The following is a 19900-nucleotide window of genomic DNA, read 5'->3' as shown; positions in this document are numbered from 1 at the left end:
GGCTTTTTACCCAGTCCTGCTCTCTTATCACAATGTTATCAGTGTTATCACCTCCTCACAGCAGGCAGTATTCTCAGTGTCAATACCGCCTTATCAGTGTTATCACCTCCTCACAGCAGGCAGTATTCTCAGTGTCAATACCGCCTGCTCTAATCTTTTATGAAAAGACATTTCCTGAAATGTGCTGGAGGAGTTCACCGCTGAAGTCGATAATTTACCTCACTGCTCGGTAATTTTGCTTTATGAATCGAGGCCATATGCGGCAATAGGATTATTGTTATTCAAGCTGGTATGCATTATTTATACTGACCAATGGGGTTTATTGTGAGGACGATGTATGGGCAGATCAACCAAGAGACAGATCTCTCTCTGATCTAATCTGATCGGAGAGAGAGATCTGCTGCCTGGCCATACACCACGGGACGATCCCCGATCGATTTCAGCATGAAATCCCTCCCTACGTGGTTCCTTATTTCAGGCAATAGTAATAAAGCAGCAGTAATGACCAACACAAACATGGATAAGTATTATATAGCTCTCTTTGTTATTAGACAGGGGCGTAACAATAGACCCTGCAAGGGATGCAGCTGCAGGGGGCCACGGAAGCCACAGGGGGCCCTGTTGGGGAGGGGGGAGTTTCTTTTCCCTGTCCTGAGGGATTGACAACTAATGGCAGGGAGAGCAAAAAAAAAAAGTTCTGCTCTCTGCACAATTGTTCTAATGACTGCATCTGCTCAGCCACTGAGAAGGAATCATACAAAGTTTTGCAGACAAAGATTTGTAGACGGTACCTATTCAGTGTGCAGCAGGATCTTATGTACAGTGCCCTGCCCCCAACTTCTCTACCCCTCCCCAAGGCGTACGTTAAAAAGGGGCGCTGGGAAAAAAGGGCGCCGGGTTTTTAACGATAAGCATGGATAACGTTTAAAATTGTATTGTACTGTATTTCGTTTAAAATTAATGTTTTTTAAAGTTATAAATCATTAAATAATGTGCATTAAATCGGCAATTGTAAAAACGTTAATCTTTCGTTTAAATAGTGAAACGTATAATAACGTTTAAAAAATGTTTTACTAAGTAACCCTCCCTGTACCTACCCCTAACCCCTAGACCCCCCTGTTAGTGCCTAAACCTAGAGGCTCATACACACATCAGACTATAGTCTTTGGAAAATGAAAGATCACAGACCAATCTTACCACCCTTCATGTAGTATGAGAGCCATACTCTACACAGTCTTTTCTATGGAGCTGAACTCCACATCAGAAAAAAATCTTTGCAAGATGCTGCACTCACAGATGCAGTACAGACACAAAAGATCAGTATCTGCAAAAGATCTGTTCCTGCCAAAAAAACATTCCTGCAAATTGCAATGATAGTCTATGAGATCTGCAGATCATCATACACACATGATTTAACTGACATTCATCTGCAGATCCGCAGATCTGAAAATCCATCCTGGTGGATCTGATCTGCAGATGAATGTCAGTTAAATCATGTGTGTATGATGATCTGCAGACCTCATAGACTATCATTGCAATTTGCAGGAATGGATTTTTAGCAGGAACAGATCTTTTGCAGCTACTGATCTTTTGTGTCTGTACAGCATGTTTGTGTGCAGCATCTTGCAAAGATTTTTTCTGATGGGGAGTGCAGCTCCATAGAATAGACTGTGTAGAGTATGGCTCTCATATTACATGAAGGGTGGTAAGATTGGTCTGTGATCTTTCATTTTCAAAAGACTATGGTCTGATGTGTGTATGGGGCCTAAGACCCCCCTGTTGGTGCCTAAACCTAAAGGCTCATACACACATCAGACCATAGTCTTTTGAAAATGAAAGATCACAGATCTGTTTTACCCCCTTCCATGTAGTATGAGAGCCATACTCTACACAGTCTATTCTATGGAGCTGAACTCCCCATCAGAAAAAAAACTTTGCAAGATGCTGCACACACAGATGCTGTACAGACACAAAAGATCTGTAGCTGCAAAAGATCTGTTCCTGCCAAAAATCCAACCCTGCAAATTGCAATGATAGTCTATGAGAACTGCAGATCATCGTACACACATGATTTAACTGACATTCATCTGCAGATTAGATCCACCAGGTTGGATTTTCAGATCTGCAGATCTGTCAGTTAAATCATGTGTGTATGATGATCTGCAGATCTCACAGACTATCATTGCAATTTGCAGGGTTGGATTTTTGGCAGGAACAGATCTTTTGCAGCTACTGATCTTTTGTGTCTGTACAGCATCTGTGTGTGCAGCATCTTGCAAAGTTTTTTTTCTGATGGGGAGTTCAGCTCCATAGAATAGACTGTGTAGGTATGGCTCTCATACTACATGGAAGGGGGTAAAACTGGTCTGTGATCTTTCATTTTCCAAAGACCATGGTCTGATGTGTGTATGAGCCTTAAGACCCCCCTGTTAGTGCCTAAACCTAAGACCCCCCTGTTGGTGCCTAAACCTAAGACCCCCCTGTTGGTGCCTAAACCTAAGACCCCCCTGTTGGTGGCTAAACCTAAAACCCCCTGTTGGTGCCTAAACCTAAGACCCCCCTGTTGGTGCCTAAACCTAAGACCCCTCTGTTGGTTTTTTCGTTTAAAAATGATGTAAAAAAAAAAAAAAAAGTACTGTTTTTCGTTTAAAAATAATATTTAAAAATGTATAAATCATTAAATAATGTGTAATCATGAGAAACAGTAATAAAACATTAAGTCTCCGGGCGCCGCTTTTAAAACGTTAGTTTTCTCCGGCGCCCTTTTTTCCTATCGGGCGCCCATTAAACGATATTTATTATAGGAGTGAATGGCGGCGCCCGATTTGTCCACTAGCCTCAGGCGCCCGAATTTACTGTTTCCCTCCCCAAGTGCTGTGTACTGTAGTGTACTGTAGTGGTGCTGGAGAAGTAGGGTAGGGACTAGGGAGGGGTCCCCATCCAAAGTTTCGCAAAGTGGCCCAGTGATTTCTAGTTACACCCCTGTTATTAGATAAGTGCTGTTAGGGCTATTTTTAAACATGTCTGTGGTGTTCTTAGCGTTCGTCCTGTGCCAGGTTCATGGTGAATAATTTGCCTTTATCAATGGCAGGCTAATATTACCAGATACCCCATGCCTGGGTGACGACTGCACTGCTGTCATCTGTGATTCAGCACTTGATTACCACTTAGGCCAGAGTACACAGGAAGTCCGAGCTCTGGAGGAGACTTACCCATACCAGCTGTAGTCCAGGTAGACCTTGTGATCGCTCTGCGACTCACAGCAGGAGGAGCCATCCAGACACCTACACAGGACACAGAGGTGATCATTAACACCGACAATCACATAACAAACTACCCGATTGTCATATCATGATTCAGCTGTGTGCGCTGTTGCACAATCAAGTGCTTATATCATTTCTAATGTTCTATTAAAAGCCACAGGAGAAAAAAAACAAGGCAGCTGTAAGTGGAGGATGTTTAATCACCCTTGAAGAACATATTCAGTTCTAAAAAAAAATAAGTGAAGGAGATACCCAGACAGTTTTATGTACAACTTATCCACCTTTCTTAGTTAACAGTCTAGCCAACCTACATCTCATACACACAAAGTTGCCCGCAGGAGTCAGGATTCGACCCCTATTAACCCCGCCTTCCCTCCCCGCACTAGCCAATGACAGTGATCGGCTGTCATAGGCTTCAGCCTATGACAGCGGATCACTCCTAAGCCTGCCAGGGGGACAGCCATGTCACACGGCTGTCCCCAGTACATCGCTGCCATAGATCGCAGTGCTCTACCATGTAAATAGACTGCGGTTTTGCCTTCTAACAGTCTCCTAGTGACGATCTCCGGCAAAACACTCCCCCAGGACCTGACGCCAATCGGCGTTAGGCGGTCCTTTTAGGAACCACCACGTTCGCGCCCATCGGCGTGACGCGGTCATTAGGAAGTTAAAGGGATGAGTTGACAACACTGCCAATCTATAAAATACAAGATAAAAGCGGTATAAAATGAAACTTACTCAGTGACGCGACACGGCATCTGCAAAGAAGAGACAACGTGTTAAATTCAAGGTAACTTTTTGAGTTAAAAATTAAACAGTTTATAAGAAGCACTTTTACAAGCCTCCAAAAAGTTATCATTGAACAAAAATCAGTGGTTTAGTTTAAAAAAATTAAAGAAAAACTATTTCCATGTGACTTCACCACTTACCAGAGGCGGGACAAGGCCCTCCAGCACCCAAGGCTGAGACACCAAAGTGTGCCCCTCCATCCCTCTCACCTCAACTGTCACACACTGATTGCTATTAGACTAATAGGTGCCCCAAGGCCCCCAACCTCCCCAACACCTTAATATCTAGTTATCTGACTTGCAGTCACTGTCATGTATCCCCTTTTCTTATTACTTTCTGCTTCAAACACAATTGGGAATGACAGCTGAATGAATTGTGCGCCCCCTCCTACACTGCGCCCTGAGGCTGGAGCCTCTCCAGCCTCTGCCTCGGCCCGGCCCTGCCACTTACCATATAATGTATCGCAGAGTCAGATAATTATTATAAATTAAAACTACACTACACATTATAAAAATAAGGGTAAAAATAATACTCCAACTGTCCAAAAATACAACCTGGGCCACCAGAAAAAGGAAGGCAGTGATGGTTTCCTCCTCATATTATACAAGACCACATTCCTATTGCCATGGGAACCCTCCCAATTATCACTTCCCTCAATGCTGAGAGACTTCCATGTCCCCAAGGAGGAAGGCTTTGGATGGCAGTGGGTACCCTGATGATGCCATTGACCAGATACGAAGTTGGGCGTCTGGGAAATGTCACTGTTGCAGTTGAGGAGGAGAGGGAAGGGCAGTGAGCATGCAAAGGATATTACCAGTTCGTAGACCATCAGAAACTGACTGCTGCCTGCTCGTTCACAGTCAGTGTAGACACTCACCCTTTTGTTACATGCAGTGGGAATATGGAAGAAAGTGACTGTTGTGCAACCATGATGTTCAAGGTATATAGAGACCGTCAATGAGATGCAAATAGTTCCAGCTCGCATGCAAATTTTAGGCAGCTTTGAAATGGGTCAATCAGATTCACTTCCTGTTGAATTCGATTGGCCGAATTCCAAGCTGCACATGATGCGCATGCAAGCCGGAATTCTTTACATCTGGCAGACTGTCTCTATCGAGAAATTCAATGAATGCGACACACTAATTGCATAGCACTGCGCTTGCGCACTCCCATAGGCTACAACCTAAATGCATCAAGTCCGAACCCAGCAATGGGTGCGGAGAACCACAATTACATCATTAATCATGGTGGCCCAGCAATTTTCTTAAAGAAATACTGTAGGGGGGTTGGGGGAAAAAGAGTTGAACTTACCCGGGGCCTCTAATGGTCCCCTGCAGACATCCTGTGCCCGCGCAGCCACTCACCGATGCTCCGCCCCCCCGCAGACATCCTGTGCCCGCACAGCCGCTCACTGATGCTCCGCCCCCCACAGACATCCTGTGCCTGCGTAGCCACTCACCGATGCTCCAGTCCCGCCTCCAGATCACTTCTGGAATTTCCAACTTTAAACACGGAAAACCACTGTGTCTGCACGGCCGCGTTCTCGCCACCATTGACGTCACCTAGAGTGTATTGCGCAGGCCTAGTACAGTCTGCACCTGCGCAGTACACTTCTGGTGATGTCAGCGGGAGCAAGGAACGAGCATGCAGGCACAGTGGTTTTTCGACTTTAAAGTCGGAAATTCCAGAAGTGAACTGGAGGCGGGGCCTGGAGCATCGGTGAGCAGCTGTGCGGGCACAGGATGTCTGCGGGGGACCATTAGAAGCCCTGGGTAAGTTCAACTCCTTTTACCCCTACCCCCCTACAGTATTCCTTTAACATCAGAAATTGCATCTGATACGATTTTAAGGCCAGGGCGCTGTCAGTGCAAAAGGGCTATAAAAGAAAATTACATTTCTTAAAGAGAATCTGTATTGTTAAAATCGCACAAAAGTAAACATACCAGTGCGTTAGGGGACATCTCCTATTACCCTCTGTCACAATTTCGCCGCTCCTCGCCGCATTAAAAGTGGTGAAAAACAGTTTTAAAAAGTTTGTTTATAAACAAACAAAATGGCCACCAAAACAGGAAGTAGGTTGATGTACAGTATGTCCACACATAGAAAATACATTCATACACAAGCAGGCTGTATACATCCTTCCTTTTGTATCTCAAGAGATCATTATACACAGGCAGTGTGCATAGAGGGGCCAGGAGGGGGGAGATGCATCACAGAACCACAACACTGAAGAACTTGGCAGCCTTCCAGACACAGGCTGACAAGTCTGACAAGAGAGAGATAAGTTGATTTATTACAGAGATGGTGATAGTAGAAAGTGCTGCAGTAAGCCAGAACACATTAGAATAGCTTTTGGAACTTGTAGGATGATAAAAAAACAGGATGCAATTTTTGTTACGGAGTCTCTTTAAGTTCTGACTTTAATTCCTTTGAAATGATGTGTTGTGATATGAAGCAAGACCTTCCAGAAATATAACTAATGCAACAATGTCACGAAGGTTAGCAGAGGTTATAGCTAATAATGGATATGCTAGCAGGTGCTACATATAAAATATTCATAATGTTATATAATTACAAAAGTGACCGTCACTGTTACATAAATCCCCTGGGATAATAACATGGCCAAGCTGGAAATTATGCCATTTTTTCATAGCTCACCATAATGAAGGTGGTAAAATTGGCCAGTGATTGGCCAATCGTAATTGAAAGTGTGTACCACGCTTTAGAAAAGGTAGTAAGGATTCTTTTCCACTTAAAATCTTATTAGGATACATTTCCACTGCTCTCTGTGAGAGAAAGCTCTGCCTGTCTCTTACTGAGCTCTCTGCACACACAGAGTTAACAGATGCACTGTGAAGAGAATCCCCCTCCCCCTCATGGCTGAGTCTGCCATCAGAATTTCAGCAAACTGCCCTCAGAAAAGTGTGAAAGGGATTAGATAACAGTAAACAGAGAGATAAGGATTCAAATGTATACACAAACACTTAGCAGCACTTCCCAAACATTTCCTATCTCAATTGAAATAAAAACAACAACATGACAATCGATAGTGTCCCTTTAAAGCGGTTTAAAACCCTGACATAATATTCAATAAAAACATGTTTTCCTACTTTTTCTATGCCATACGGTTATCATATTTGCATTTGTGCAATGTGCATACGTATTATTATTCATTTAGATATTATAGCTTCCCAAAAGTACAGTTTTTTGCTTTGTGAGCTGACTTTGCATTGTATTAATAACTGGTTTTATTCATTATGTAGTGAAGGCAGACATGCTTTGACTCTCTATCTGTGTTGAGCTGCTTCTACACAGTCAGAGAATGTGTCACATTCCTCACTTGATACATTTAAGTAAATACAAGATAACATTATCTACAAGTTCAGATGCGTCCACATTTCACTGCACTGAACTTTCAAGTTCTGTGTGTAACCCTTCCAATGCTGGTCTAGTAAAAAAAAAATGCTGGTTGCATTAAATATCCTGTAAATAATGTTTTAGGGCAAAGATGAAATGCTGGGTTTTATTCCGCTTTAAAGTGAGTCTGAAGGGAAATAAAAAAAAAAATAGATACCTAAGGAGAGAGAAGGCTCTGGGTCCTATAGGGCCTTCTTGTTCTCCTCACAGTGTCCTCGCAGTATGGAGGAGCCTGTCTTTGGAAGCCCGAGTGCTTCTGAAGACTGCCGAAGCACCCCAGAAGCAAAAGAGAACAGTTTACGACCCATGGGGGAGTCTGCGGCCTACGGAGGGGGGGGGGGGTGAGACCATGAGGAGATCCTGAAGACTCTATAGGACCCAGAGCCTTCCCTTTCCTTAGGTTAGTATAGTTTTTTCCTTTTTTTTCTCTTTTGGGGGGGGGGGGGGGGGGTTCAGACTCCCTTGTTTCAGACTCCCTTTTAAAGCGGATCCGAGATGAAAAACTAACTATAACAAGTGACTTGTCTATATATTTTATCTAAAATCTTGATAGTTTTCACAGCAAATCTAGCTGCAAACAGCTTCAACAGTTTATGATTATTTATTCCTGTGATACAATGAGGGCAGCCATGTTCCTTTTGTCACATTACACTTCCTCCTCCCCTTTGCCTCTGAAATCTCTGGCTAGTAACACCTCCTCCTCCAGCCCAGACTGAGCTCCCATAAGCCCTTGCTACTTGGCTCTAAGAGTGCCAAGGCACAAAAGGAGCTGTGGGCGAGGCTTGTTTAGTTTATAGGGAATTCGAGTATTAAAAAAATAGTATTTGGCTTGAGGAATGCCCTATAAACTATATGAAAGGAACCCAACTATGCAATGAGTAAAAGTTTATCTCAGATCCACTTTAAAAGGTATATAAGGATTTGGAGTTATGGGACAGGAGCATGTTACACCATACATACAATACTGAGCAATAATGGTTAAGCTCTTAGTTTGCATATAGCAATCTCTCCTTCTATTAATAGGTAACTAGCACTGCTGGCCGCAGAGAATGTGTTGTAATCCGCAGCCTATATGGAAAGCTTGCCTATGCCGCATGCCTGGCGAGTTTTCAAGATAAATTGCTTACAGTAAAGATAACAATGTGTACCTTGAATAAGCAATGAAGCTCATGTATATTTTACAGTTTATTGGCAACGTATGTCTTGTACGGGAGCAGATAAAACAGGATTATAGCCGCGTAATATACAGTATATGTGTGTATATAAAATATACTGTATATACACAGTATATTCTTTTAAAGTGGAATGAAACCCAGCATTTCTTCTTTGCTCTAAAATATTATTTACAGCATATTATATACTACTACCATTTTTTTTTTTTACTAAAACAGCATTCAATTAGTTAAACACAGGAGTTATACGTTCCCTGCAGAGAAAGCTGGATGCATCTGAACTGGAGATAATGTTATCTTGTGTTTACTTAAAGCGGAACTGTAAAGTGTTTTTAAACACATTGTTTTACTTACCTGGGGCTTCCCCAAGCCCCCAGCAGCCGTCCTGTCCCGCGCCGGTCCTGCCCGAGCCACCGTTCTCCCACCGCCATCTACTTACAGTTTCGCAGCCGGGCCACGTGTATCCTTTCTATGCGTCCCCTGCTATTGCAGAGGGGAACGCGATGAAAAGATACGCTTGGCAGGGCTGCGCTGGCGTCGACTTAGAAGTCGACGGCACGATGGCAGGAGAACGGAGGCTCGGGCAGGACCGGCGTGGGACAGGACGGCTGCTGGGGGTTTGGGGAAGCCCCAGGTAAGTGAAACAATGTGTTTAAAAACACTTTACAGTTCCGCTTTAATTGTATCAAGTGAGGAAGGTGACACATTCTCTGACTGTGCAGAAGCTCCTGGTCACAGACAGACACTCAGAAAGCATTTCTGCCTTCAATACAAGATGAATAAAAACAGTTATGTATAAAATGCAAAGTCAGCTCTCAGAGCAAAAAAAAATGTACTTTGGGAACTTGTAATTTCTAAATGAATAATAATACATATGCACAAAAGCAAATATGATAACCGTATGGCATTTAAAAAGTACTGTAGGAAAACATGTTTTTGTTGAATATTATGTCAGGGTTTTAGGGCTGTGTCCAGGGTCACGGCTTCGTTTGGGCATGGAGCTTAATCCAAGAGAATGGCGCCTCGAGGACCAATGGCACTCCAGGCAATGGCCTGCAATGCCTTTGGCTAAAAAGTCCCTGCTGACTTCTAATCTACAAGTCCCTGTATCTAGGCAGGAGAAGAATGCTTGGATGTGGGCAGTGCATCTAAGCACAGCAAAAAGCTAATTTCAGAAGCCTATGTTTACTTACTATGTCATGCCTTGAATTATAAATACCATAATTACTGTTATTACTGTCAATACTAGCTTACCTCAATAGTGATCTAATTACAAATGATAACCTTCCACCTACACATTAACCTGATAGTATCACTAATAGCATAGCATTCAGCTTGAACTGGGAGGAAAAATATGTTTATTGTTTATTTTATATTGTTATCTGAGTTTTATAATTATTTATTCAGTTATAGTTTCTGTTTAAAGAAAACCTGTAACGAGAAAAAGCTCCCATGGGGGGGGGGTTACTCACCTCGGGTGGGGGAAGCCTTCGGATCCTATCGAGACTTCCCCCGTCCTCCTGTGTCCCACGGGGGTCTCGCTCTGGCCCTCCGAACAGCGGGGATGTAAATATTGTGCAGGCGCAGTATCGGCTCTACGCTCGGAGATAGGCGGAAATAGCCGATCGCTGCCGGTCCGCTCTACTGCGCAGGCACAAGTCTCCTGCAAGTCTCCTGTGCCTGCGTAGTAGAGCGGACCCCACTGAGATCGGCTATGTTCGCCTATCTCCGTGCTGAGAGCCGCAACAGCGCCCCCCGCTGGAGCCAGGGAAGGTAAATAAATGTAGCTTGTCGAGCCTGGATTGCCGGAGACTTCGAATTTCCCCAATTCCCCAATTGTTGTGCCAGCAGCATGTTCCAGTGCTCTGGATGGGGACAGCTACAGACGCAACAGATTCTCAGCAGAGCCAGCCCCATCCGGTCACCTCTGCCGAGTTTAGTATAGCATGTTTACACATCATAAGTAATACGTTTAATGCTTTGTGTAGTATGGCAATGTAACATATGCTCTGCCAAGGGCTGAAGTGTTCCACTGAGGCAGACTGTGTGTCAAAGATTAATCTGAGCTAATGTTTACTATAACTTTGCAGTGTTTACTATATCTTTCTCATGTTTACCATAGCCTCCTAATGTTGACAGCAGTTCTGAAGGCTCTTTTGTTCCTTTGTTTCATTCTATCGAGCACAGTGCAAACCTTGACAATGACCCAGAAGTCTACAGCAGGTTGGCACTAGTTACAATAGCGTGGACCTGAAGTAATTGCAAGTGTAATTTGATCTCTCAGCTGTGTCAGCCCAGAAATTCAGCAGTCCTTGGCAGATACAGCTAATATGTAAACACAGGATGTTAACCCTATGGGTTTGATCCACTTAACCTAGATAACTCAAATATCACACCTTATCAAAGATCACACCTTATGAAAAGATATCACACCTTATTAAAGTTAACATGCCTTATCAGAGTAGCATAGCGAGCGCTACGAACTTATGCCTGCTAATTTGCAATGGCACTCGTCCTGCCCTTAGCCCCTGCGGGTTCGTAGCGCTCACTATGCTACTCTGATAAGGCGTGTTAACTTTGATAAGGTGCAGGACTGGGCCGAGGCATAGGCTGGAGAGGCTCCAGCCTCAGGGCGCATTGTAGGAGGGGGCGCACAATTAATTCAGCTGTCATTCCTAATTGTGTTTGAAGCAGAAAGAAATAAGAAAAGGAGATACATGGCAGTGACTGCAAGCCAGATAATTAGAAATTAAGGTGTTGAGGGCCCTGGGGTGCCTCTTAGTCTAAGAGCAATCAGTGTGTGACGGCTGGGGTGGAGGAATGGAGGGGCGCACTTTGGTGTCTCAGCCTTGGGTGCTGTAGGACCTTGTCCCGGCTCTGATAAGGTGTGATAGCTTTGATAAGGTGTGATAACTTTGATAAGGTGTGATATCTTTTCATAAGGTGTGATATCTTTTCATAAGGTGTGATATTTGAGTTATCACTATTTAGTGAATGAAGCCCTATGTCTGCTTCCATGAAAGCAGGAAGTAGACACACTGCAGATTTATTGCAAAAGTTCTGTAAGCTGTAACAAACAAATGTTTTATTTTAAATGTTATTATGCTGTTGCTTATCTTTTTAGAGCAAAAAGGAAGTTCTGAGTTGAGGCCTGCTTTAAGGAGGCCATACACTGGCAGATGCCTATCCGACTTTCCCAAAAGATCCCTGTCTGATCAGAGATGGATCAATTCCCTCCACACACTCCCGGGAACATATCCAATCGATTTCAGCATGAAATCTATTGAGTATCTATCAAAGCACTGCACTGCTCGATGCACTGCAACGCTATGCACTGTCAGTCTACCGGCTTTTCTCAGGCACCCCCGATTGAGACCTTTCTGTCGGGTTGGCGGATTCAATCGACTGTCATCGATCAAATTATCGATCAGGCCAGCACATTGGTGCATCGATTTCTAGCAGATTTGAGTAATAGACTCTGCCGGAAATCAATGAGAAACATTGAGTAGTGTGTGGGCGCTTTTAGTCAGTTTTACAAATTCTGCTGACAGCTGTTGAAATGGTGGAGCAGAGTTATAAGAATCAGTGTAAGCAGAACTACTGCAAAGAAGAGCACATGTCCAAAGGATCCCCATCAGAGCGACAGGTTGAATCGATAAGTTCCAACAGGTCCAATCAGATTTTCGATCGATTTTCCAATTGATTTCCTGCAGAAGTGATTGGAAAATTGATTGGACAGCACATGCATGGTACACACTGTCCTACGGGGGAAATCAGTGGAACAATTCCAACACAGCTATTTTTTTGGCCACAGACAGCAGACTGATAGCCGACGACCAATAGGTTTGGCAGTGGAGTTTAATATCTATGCCGAACTTAAAGTGTACTCGAAGCGGATCGGGAGGGGTGCAGATAGCACACAGAGGCATGCTCCCTGCTCTATGCCGTGTGTCTGTGTCCCCCCGCGCTGATCTCTGCCCCCCACCACCACCACCACGCTATCGCCCTCGAATTTGGTGACACGCAGTTTGTCAACAATCTCAAGGGGGGACAAAGGAGAGGTATTGCCTCCTTAAACGCCCACTGGGAGCGTTCCTGTAGGACTGCCCCAGCTGCCATTGGGCAGCTCTGCCTCTCCCAGGCCACTCCTCCTACCTCTCCCCCGCCTCCTTGCATGCTGCTTTGTGTGTGAGACACACAGAGCAGCTCTTCCAGCGTTCGTGACCCCAGAGGTCACAGAATCAAAAGTAAGCCATTGCTGGCCACAGGTGCGGCAGAGAGCGGCAGGGATTGTGGCTACCGTTTTTTGTTTTTATGTTTAAATCCCCATCTCAGGTTCCCTTTTATTCAGTCACAGCTGTCAGCATAGATCAGATCACTATTTATAAAAAAAAATGTTACTCTTTTACAAGGCAGGAGTCCAACACTGAAATGTAAAAATAATCTTTAACCACTTCGCCGCCCGGGTACAGTATATCTACACTCCTTTGGACTTCAGTTCCCCGCCCAGAGCGTAGATATACGCACCCCCCGCCGCTGCCGCCGCTGTCCGCGATCCCGCTCGCACTCCCGCTCGTAATCACGCTGCTGGCCGCTCACCCGGAGATCAATGAACGGGAAAATCCATTCCTGTTCGTTGATCTAAGCCCCGCAATGATCCGCTGCTTTTCCTCTAAGCAGCGCGATCATTGTGAAAAAAAGAAAACTCTTTCAGCCTCCTAGTACTTCCTCCAAGCGTCCGGAAGGACGATTGGAGGTCGCATTAAACAAAAAGTTACTGTTGCCATCTTGTGGCCAAATAGTAAAACTACACCCTAAAGCATTTTTCACATACAAATAGACTACTTTTACACAAAAAATTAACTCATTACCTCCCACACTCCCCAATTTTTTTTTTTTGTAATTAAAAAAAAATAAAAAAATGTACAATAAAAAAAAATACATAAATAGTTACCTTAGGGACTGGACTTTTTAAATATTTATGTTAGGAGGGTACAACACTGTTACTTTATAAACTATGGGCTTGTAAATAGTGATGGACGCAAAACTGAAAAAAATGCACCTTTATTTCCAAATAAAATATTGTCGCCAAACATTGTGATAGGGACATAATTTAAATGGTTTTATAACCGGTCCAAATGGGCAAATACATTTCATGAATTTTAATTACAGTAGCATGCATTATTTAAAAACTATAATGGCGGAAAACTGAAAAATAATGTTTTTTTTTCCAAATGTTTTCCTATTTTCCCATTAAAACACATTTAGAATAAAATTATTCTTGGCATAATGTCCCACCTAAAGAAAGCCTAATTGATGGCGAAAAAAAAACAAGTTATAGTTCATTTCACTGCGATAAGTAATGCTAAAGTTATAGGCGAATGAATGTAAGGAGCGCTGAAAGGAGAAAATTGCTCGGATGCTGAAGGGGTAAAACCCCTCAGTTGGGAAGTGGTTAATCTTTATAAAAACAAAATGGACAGAATCTTCCCCCATAAAACTGTTATAATAAACTACTAGAGAGTCTCATCTCACAGTCATGATTTTCTACTCTATATTAAAGGATACCCGAGGTGACGTGTGACATGATGAGATAGACATGTTTATGTACAGTGTCAAGCACACAAATAACTAGGCTGTGTTCCTTTTTTTTTCTTTCTCTGCCTGAAAGAGTTAAATATCAAGTATGTAAGTGGCTGACTCAGTCCTGACTCAGACAGGAAGTGACTACAGTGTGACCCTCACTGATAACACATTCCAACTATAAAACACTTTCCTAGCATAAAATGGCTTCTGAGAGTAAGAAAGAGATACAAAGAGGAATTTCTTATCAGTGAGGGTCACACTGTAGTCACTTCCTGTCTGAGTCAGGACTGAGTCAGCCACTTACATACCTGATATTTAACTCTTTCAGGCAGAAAAAGAAAAAAAAAGGAACACAGCCTAGTTATTTGTGTGCTAGGCACTGTACATAAACATGTCTATCTCATCATGTCACATGTCACCTCGGGTATTTTGTGAATGATACCCACAGTGGAGTCTTCACTTGAGGCCCAGGTTTATGTTTTGAGTTGTGATTATAAATCACTGTATAATCTATATATCGTGTAAGAGCATGTACACACATTCAATTTTGATTGGCCAATTTTTAGAAGGAGGTTTCTCAGCCAAGTTCATGAACAGCTGGAATGGATTCCTTCAACTGCACATCAGGAGAACATCACACTTCTAAGGTAACATGCCTGGTAATCCACAGCCATCACCCCAGTCACCTGATCTGGCTGAACACCGATTGGTTAGACAACTTGACTATGAGCACCAGAAACCTCACCACATAACTGTCAGGGCTGGAACCCACTAGAGAGATGTTTTTGAGCATTTAGGGAGCGTGAGAAATCTCTAGCGATTTCCCTAAACGCTCTACAAATGTAACTGGATGGTGCTTATTAAACAGAAGCGATTGCGATTAGCAAAATTGCAAATGCAGGACATGCAGCATTTTGTTAGCATTTGCGCTTCAATGTAAAGTATATAATCGCTGGCGTAATCGCTTATCAAAACCTGCACGGAGCGATTTTGCTAGCGTTTTAAAGTTACTGCACACTGTAACAAAATTAAAATTAATTGAAAGGATCAATCAGACTTTAAAACGCTAATTGCTAATCGCTACACAACCGCTAGCAAATTGATTACACTTTTTAAAATCGCTCCCTAAAATGTTCATAAAATCACTTACAAACTTCTCATACAAAACGATAATGATTGCGATTAGCGATAGCGTTTCGTAGTGGGTTCCAGGCCTCAATCTCACAGTCCTAAGGTGGCTAAACACGTTACAATTTTTCTATTTAATTTTACCACAATTTGATGAAAACGATCGGTTGTAAGGAAAAATTGAAAGCTTTTCCCATTAATCAATTTATTGAGATTGGACATGTTGGAAACATTCAGACCAGCCTTACCAAAAAATGTAATGGTGTGTGTGATGGATTGTCAAATTGTATTCAACCAGAATAAATTGTATATAATTATACAGTACAGGTAGTCCCCGGTTAACGAACAAGATAGGGACTGTAGGTTCGTTCTTAACCTGAATCTGTTCTTAAGTCGGAACATTGTGCCATCTCTGCCCTCTGTGTCACCTCTGTGCGCCCCTGTGCCTCCAGTGTCCCCCTCTGTTTCCCCTCTGCCCTTTGTACCTGTTTATACAAGTTTAAAAGCCATTTTTTCTTTGATTATTTTTTTAATATAGTTTTTAAACTATAAGGCCAATTTGAATTTTTTTTTTACTTGTTCCCATGGAAACACAGAATCCATGCCGTCTGTTTCGGCGGGTCGTTCGTAAGTCGGGCGTTCGTAACTCGGGGACTACCTGTACATACATTTTTCTTTTTTGGAAAGAAATAGTATGGTGTGTAATGTGAAAATAATATATATGGAGTGGTAGATAGGACTATAATAAAATATATAACTATATTGTACTTGGTTCATTTATTTAGTTAATAAACATAAATCAATGGGTGTTTTCAGTAACAAAAAAAGTGTGTTGAATTAAGTTTTAAGGAGCAATGTGGTGTTAAGTGTTAATTTAATGCTAAACAGAGAATGAAGATGGCATGAGAGATTGATTTGAAATACAAAGGTGTAACAGTGGAAAAGGTAATCCTATAAAAAAAAAAGCAAAAAGGTCAAAGTTGAGTATTGAAGGAAATGTTTTTTTTAATCTAACCAACTTTTTTACCGTTTGTGATCTTTTTCCCCCGAAATTGCGGCAATGTCAAAATTTCCACTTAACCAAAAAATTGCATTCGATTGGTCGAATCAAAACAAAAATTTAAAAAAGGAACGTATTTGGCCACCTTTAATCCTGGTATACCCAACCAATTTTAATTGCCCAATTTTACCATCAGCATATAATATGAGGGCCAACATATCTTGAATACTATGAACAGATGTGTGGGTAAGCTCTCATATGACATGGGCGTGGATAAATTGGCCAATCAAAATCAGATATGTATACCAGGCTTTACCAAAGACTGTGTTATGATGAGTAGAATTTTGAAAAGACTGATTAAACACATTGTTCTGGGAGACTCATAGGTATGGTGGCATGAAAATTGTACAATCGGGTTTGAAGGTGTGTTGACAGCTGGACAGTCACTTGGGTATAAGATGGCCAAGATGGATGACAAAGTTGACCAAATCTTGCCTGTGACCAATAATGTCACAGTGGAACTTCAGTTTGAGGTTCTATTGTCCTGACAAAGCCAAGTGTTTGTATCTCCCAGAGATCAGGCCAGTCAAAACTGCAAAAACAAACAAACAACAACAACTTAAAAACGATTGTTTAGAATGTGTATAGCCTGATTCAGTGAGTTCAGGGAGTTGTTGTTGAGCAAGGTGGCTGTATGACAGCATCACTTAAAGCGGACCCAAACCAAACATTTTTTTTATTCAAAATATTTAGTTGCACCACTCTGACACATACAAAGATCAATAAACACTCCTTCAATTGAAATGCAAATGTAACCGTCTGCTACTGACATGTGTAATTGTAAATTTCTGCTCCTGTTGCTCTATGCTATCGATTGAGCCGTCTCTTCTGTGCCAAATGTACTGTGCCAAACCCAATTCCGGGCATGCTTGGCGAAATAAACTATTCCTAATTCCTGATTCCTTCAAGCCTATGAGCATTTCAGTGCATGCTTTTCACCCTTCTCTTTCCATAACTAGGGTTATACAGGTGGCAGCCATTACTTCTGAGCTTAGTAGGAGGTTTTAGATCATGGGTGTGTTTGTCATCAGCTACCCTCCCTCACAGGGGCGTCGTCTATGTGAAATCTCACACAAGCTGAGATCACCTCCCCTGTGACATCATTAGTAGCAGACTGTGCTTTGTTTTTGTTTTTTATCTCCTCCACCAGTTTGCCGGAAAAATCCCGGGAATATGAAAGGAAGGGCGGGGTTCCTCCAATAAATGTAAAATATTTTATATTTGTCGTCATGCAGCTGAAAAAAGGCTGCTATTTATCATTATAATTTAGAAAATAGATTTTATTTCTGAAATCTTGTATTTTTAATTTGGGTCCACTTTAAGACTTCTGTTTATCCTCCTTATCAATATAGGGAACAGCTACTCCTCTCCTTACCTGCGTAATCAAATTCTCACAATCATCCTAGAATTTGACTGTACTCACACCCAATCCAATTTCATCCCTCAGATATTAACAGGAAGCTGTTGCTATGGAAGCTGTTGCTATGGGTAAACACAACAGCTGTTCTCTAGCTTCTAGTGCTTCAGTTGCCATGGGTATTGCTTCCTGGATAATCAAATTCTCACAATCATCCTCGAATTTGACTGTACTCACACCCAATCCAATTTCATCCCTCAGATATTAACAGGAAGCTGTTGCTATGGAAGCTGTTGCTATGGGTAAACACAACAGCTGTTCTCTAGCTTCTAGTGCTTCAGTTGCCATGGGTATTGCTTCCTGGATAATCAAATTCTCACAATCATCCTCGAATTTGACTCTACTCACACCCAATACAATTTCATCCCTAAGGCATTAAAGCGAAAGGAAACCCAGCATTTATTCTTTGCTCTAATAGATTATTTACAGCATATCATATACAACCAGCATTTTTTTTACTAGAACAGCATTCAAAGGGTTACACACAGGACTTCGAAGTTCCCTGCCAGCAAAGCTGGACGCATTCGAAAGTGCAGATAATGCTATCTTGTATTTAATTGTATCAAGTGAGGAATGTAAATAAACACTTCTCTGACACTGCAGACTCAGTTGACCAAAGACAGACAGTCATAAAGTATTTCTGCTTAAGTTAGAAGATGTATAAAGCAGTTATAAATAAAATGCAAAGTCAGCTCTCAGAGCAAAAAAAAAGTGTACTTTGGGATCGTATAATTTCTAAATGAATAATAATACTTATGCACAAAAGCAAATATGATAACCGTATGGCATATAAAAAGTAGGAAAACATGTTTTTATTGAATATTATGTCAGGGTTTTATACCACTTTAAAAGGAAGCTGTTGCTATGGAAGCTGTCGCTATGGGTAAATACGACAGCACTTCTCTAGCTTCTGGTGCTTCTGTTGCCATGGTTATTGCTCCCTTTGTGATGTGTGACATAGTGATCTTGTGTCAGGGCTGTAAGTCTTACCGTGGCAGTGACTGGTAGCAGGCAGCTGGCTAGCAGCTTGGCATAGGTTCCCCGCTGGAAGTTACGCAGTGCCATGTGTGACAGTGAGCAGTCCGCTGCCAGGGCTGGTGGTACACACTCCTCTGGTCACTTCTCTGCTCTTGTCAGAGTAATGTAGTCCCTGCTCTGTCACTTCTGACCTGTCTTGCTCACATCCTCTGTTATTTGTATGTTTCGTCTGCCTCTCTTCCTCTCTGAACTCCACCCTCTGCTTTTGGTTCTTCTTCTCTCACTGAACTTCTTATTCTCAGTCACGTCCTCATTCTGCCCCCCTTCGCCCTTGTCTGTTTCTTTTCCTGGTTCACACCTACACCTGTGTTCTCTTCCCCAGCTCTGCCTTACCTCCCAGTCTCCTGCTACACCTCCTTCCCTCCCTCTTCTTTGTCATTCTACTTCTCTTGCTCTACCTATATGGCCTTTATCCCCAGTTACTCCACCTCCTGCTCTCTCTTGTCTTTGTCCTCAGCACAGAGTTTCCTGGGAGACCTCTGTTCACACCCAGAGCATCCCATTCACACATATGCTGCAGCACAAAGAGTCTGTCACTTGACAGGGAGTCAACTGCCCAGCAGCGTGGATCCCTTATGTACGATTTAAGGGGAACCTCCGCATTTCTGACTAAAAATAAGATTGCAGGCTCAGTCTATGGAGAATGGAAGGTACAGTAGAATCCCTTTCAGAGGGATAGCTACAGGAGAGCAGCCTCTGCGACCCCAGGGAGACCCAGAACTGTAAGGGAGCCCCAACTCCAATAAAGGCATGCATGGAATAGGGGCGCGAGGAAAAATGGGCACCTGTTTTCGTTAGTAAAATTATCGTTACTATCTACACTATTTACGCTTTAAGAATGAAGAATATCTGTAAAGTGTTGTAATACAAATATCGGTATATATTAACCACCAACCCCCTTTCGATGCCTAACCCTAAAACCCCCTTCCTGACGCCGGTAGCAGGAAGTTTGGACGCCCATGGCTAATGGATGATTTGGGCACTCCACCCCATAGACGCTAATGCGAATATCGTTAATGTGGGGCCCAAA

General features: G+C 42.6%; 1 protein-coding gene across 1 annotated transcript in view; it reads right to left on the bottom strand.

The window, feature by feature from the left end:
- The window catches only part of TMEM92 (transmembrane protein 92), a 69575-nt gene extending 50342 nt beyond the window's left edge, over positions 1-19233 (bottom strand). The window contains exons 1-3 of the mRNA XM_068264573.1: positions 18823-19233; positions 4002-4021; positions 3213-3284 (exon numbers count right to left, since the gene is read on the bottom strand). Coding sequence (XP_068120674.1) covers positions 3213-3284; positions 4002-4021; positions 18823-18897 — 167 coding nt within the window. The 5' untranslated portion in view covers positions 18898-19233. The remainder of the gene's footprint in view (positions 1-3212; positions 3285-4001; positions 4022-18822) is intronic.
- Positions 19234-19900: the final 667 nt, after the last annotated feature.

The sequence above is a fragment of the Hyperolius riggenbachi genome, chromosome 12 (genome assembly GCF_040937935.1).
Source record: "Hyperolius riggenbachi isolate aHypRig1 chromosome 12, aHypRig1.pri, whole genome shotgun sequence".
NCBI classification, from domain to species: Eukaryota; Metazoa; Chordata; class Amphibia; order Anura; family Hyperoliidae; genus Hyperolius; species Hyperolius riggenbachi.
The sequence above is the reverse complement of the archived record's forward strand: the minus strand, read 5'-3'. Positions and strand labels throughout refer to the sequence as shown.